The following is a 3,437-nucleotide window of genomic DNA, read 5'->3' as shown; positions in this document are numbered from 1 at the left end:
ATGGAGATAGTCAGTAAGGAAGGAGTTGGGCTGATGGTCAGCTCTGCTTGTACAGTCAACACTCATTCATTCAAGATGACTTGAGGCAGATGCAAACGTGCTGAAGCCGGGTCCTTGCAGACTCTCAGGATCGAGCAGGGTTTATCGACTTGGGCTCAGTGCCAAACAGACACACTCTGCTATTCCCAGCCCAAGTAGGATCTGCTGGGTTGGCATGGAGCGTGAGCAGCTAAAGCCTGCCAAGCGTGAAGGGTGCAGCCCTGGGTCCGGCGCTGTTCTCGGATCCAGGAGCTCTGGAAATGCCTTGTGGGTATCTGACCATATGGATCAGCTTGAGACCATCAGGGCTCATTAGATCAGTAACAGTTTCAGCCCTTGATCTTGTTTCTGTGTGGTCATCTTTTTAGGGGTTTTTTTAAGGGTTTTTTCTTGGGTTTTTAGGGGTTGTTTTTAAACTCTAACTCTTGAGTTCTACGAAAATTTATTAGCTTAATCAGCCGCAGGCTCAGCTGACACTTTCTGCGTATGCAATGCGGCACATAAGGAGCCTCTTGGAAGCAGACTGCAGAGGCACTGAGCTTGCTGAGCAGGAACCAGCTCAAGGCTAGCACTGAGTCAGAGCTACTGGACCCTGATGGATCTTAAATTGACTGTAATTTCTCTGCGCTGTGGTTCCCAGCACGTTTTGCAGTGGAACAGTATACAAATGTTGCCACTACCTGCTTTCTCACAGCCTGCATGAACCATGATAGCAGAGTGCTGACCATTACACATAAAGCATGGAGTGCTGGGTGGGTGCTGCTAGTTAGGACTCGTGTTTTGGTTTTGGAGAGTACATAGACATGATACATATGCTGAGACTATACATTTAATAACTGCAGTTGTCATGAAGGTAATTAGCTTTTCTATTTGGATTTGAAAATATTATCTGGAAAAAATGCAGTATGCTTGGACTAAGTCAAAATATTTTTAATAAGATATGCTTGAAAGTCTGTAGATTGTTACAGTACTTGAAATTAAAATTCCTCATAGAATTCATAAATGCTTGCTTACCTTTTCCAAGCAAAAGGTCATACAGCTCTTCTGGGTTTTTTTCATATACAGGTGCAGCTGGGACAAGCGGATATAAAATGCCCAATCACAGAGTGCAGCGAACACCTGGATGAAACAACTGTCCTCTATAACCTGCCCCACGACGACATCATCAAGTATAAATATTTCCTGGAACTCAGCCGCATTGACTCCAGCACCAAGCCATGCCCTCAGTGCAAGCACTTTACAACCTTCCGGAGGAGAGGCCACATTCCTACCCCTGCCAAATTGGAGAACAAATACAAAGTGAGCATGCTTGCCAGGGCCCTGGGTTAGATGACGCCACAAAAGTAAGACAGCATTTGGTGGGCATTAAATGAGCTTTCTTGCATCACTGGGGCTGTGTGCAGGCTATGATGAGGAGTACAAATACGTAGTACATCATTGATTAACACTTAATTATTTCTAACAGTTCAAGCAGTTGAACTTTAGTCCTTATTTCTTTGGCAGGTGGCATAATTTTGTCCAGACACACAATTTAAAGAGTGTTTTCTCTCTAATATGCAAACAATATGATCATGATCAGAAGAGACTGGGGAAGGGAAGTTATCACTATAACTGAATTTTAGGCACAGAACTCCAGGAAAGATAAGTTTTCCCTGAAACTCTGAGCACGTGAATTCTGGTTATTTAGGCTCTTGGCTTGCTCATTCCTTAGAACTAGAGCTTTTGTCTGTCCCACTTCTTGGTTTTGATTTCTTCAGTCTTTTACTAGAGGTTATACAATGCTCTAGTCTCATCACTCGCAATACAGAAAACTTGAGAAACAGGAAAAAAAACACTTTTTTACAGCATTTATTTTAGTAGAAGGTTTGCTTATACTGTGATTTCAGTCAAAGATAAAAAGCAAGAGATTACAACTAGAAGAAGCTTTGAGCTGCTGAAGATCCATCTCCGTTCTGGAAGATGGAGGTTCTGTCTGCAGCATCATGCTCTGTGTTAGTTTTCCATCCGGTTATTAGACTTGTTGTGGTTAATTTCATGATTGAGCTGGCCTTTCCTGGACAAACCAGTTCCACTCAGCAAGAGTTTAGATGACTGTTTAGATAGCCCTAATTACACAGCGTAAAATTCAGCCCAGTGTGGAGATTAAAAGGTAGAAGGTTGTATATCCAGTGGAGTTGAAACTTTGGTAAAGCTAATGAGTTATGAGCTACTTATGTGTATCTATGCAGTGCATGAATTATATACCAGAATGTCTGTTGGACTCAACATTTTCAGATTTTTGGCATCTTACATGAAGGTGGAGAAATTTGAAACTGCAGGTAAAATTCCTTCCGCCCACAGCCGTTCTCCTTCAGCCATCCGCTCAGCGTTCCCTCTGGTGTAGGCAGGACATGCGGTCCAGGGTAGGTGAGGTGTTGTAACGCTTCTGAAGAAGCCTCTCTTAAGGTGCCAGAGGCTGTTACTGTCCTACCCATGTGGGTCACAGGCAGTGCAGCTGTTTTATCATGGGATGCCAACTCTGAGAATGTTCCTCAAGGCACAAAATGAGTCGTTTTGCCCACCAGTGCTCTTTGATGAGTTAAAATGCTACAGTTAAAATGTTTCCACTGCTTCCCTACAAATCGTGATCAGAAGGAATGGGTGGCTGTGTGAGGCAAGAAAATAGTGCAAGCCAGAAGCAGTTCCCTGGTCCTGTGGTGATGCATTATGTGTAGCTCTGATCTGCAGAGCTCAAGGCTCCTCCTGGGAACAGAGTCTGGCAAAATGTGTCCTTTGTTCTGTGGCCAGGTGTTGCCTGGAAGAATGTCTGGTTGATGCTGGTCAGAAATGTAATTAGGAGAGTGCTAGCAAACAGCATGGGCAATCATAGTCCAGGGCTTCAGCCTAGTCCCTGAGCCTGTGCTGTTTTCTGGCATAGGTGCAGTTTTAGTGACTTAATTTAAGCTTAGCACAAGAAAAGGTTTTGCTGCAGGGATAAGGTTTAAAAGGAAGGCTATATGTACAGTTGTGTATATGTGAGTAATTACATACACATGTAGCTGTGGACCATTATTATCTCAATTTTTTTAGATTCTTATGTGATTATTTGCTCGGTAACTTGACTTTACCTTGAATTATAGGCTCTTTGGAGGTACAGACTAATTTTCTTCTGCATATAGCATAGGAGACATCTGGCTGGAGACTGGGAGACTCGCATATTCACATGCAAGCAATATAAACAGCAATTGCACCAGAGGAATTCTGCACCAGCACTGGAAGTGCTTCCTTCAGAACAGAGTCATGCGTGGGGAAAGTCTACGCACAAGCCTACTAGTAGGATCACTGCACGCGAGGGCTCAGTGCCAGTACCCTCACTCCTATGCAACAGGAAAACACTGTAAAATCCAACAGTACCTTTG

The 3,437-nt window shown here is 43.6% G+C and overlaps 1 protein-coding gene across 1 annotated transcript in view; it reads left to right on the top strand.

The window, feature by feature from the left end:
- Positions 1-214: 214 nt before the first annotated feature.
- RNF217 (ring finger protein 217) overlaps positions 215-3,437 on the top strand; it is a gene marked incomplete at its 3' end in the record, with an annotated part of 8,792 nt that continues 5,569 nt past the window's right edge. The window contains exons 1-2 of the mRNA XM_010173058.2: positions 215-310; positions 1,105-1,338. Of these exons, the coding sequence (XP_010171360.2) occupies positions 215-310; positions 1,105-1,338 (330 nt within the window). The remainder of the gene's footprint in view (positions 311-1,104; positions 1,339-3,437) is intronic.

Source organism: Antrostomus carolinensis, unplaced genomic scaffold (genome assembly GCF_000700745.2).
Source record: "Antrostomus carolinensis isolate BGI_N321 unplaced genomic scaffold, ASM70074v2 scaffold10478, whole genome shotgun sequence".
Classification (NCBI taxonomy): domain Eukaryota; kingdom Metazoa; phylum Chordata; class Aves; order Caprimulgiformes; family Caprimulgidae; genus Antrostomus; species Antrostomus carolinensis.
This window is presented reverse-complemented; position numbering and strand designations above follow the sequence as displayed.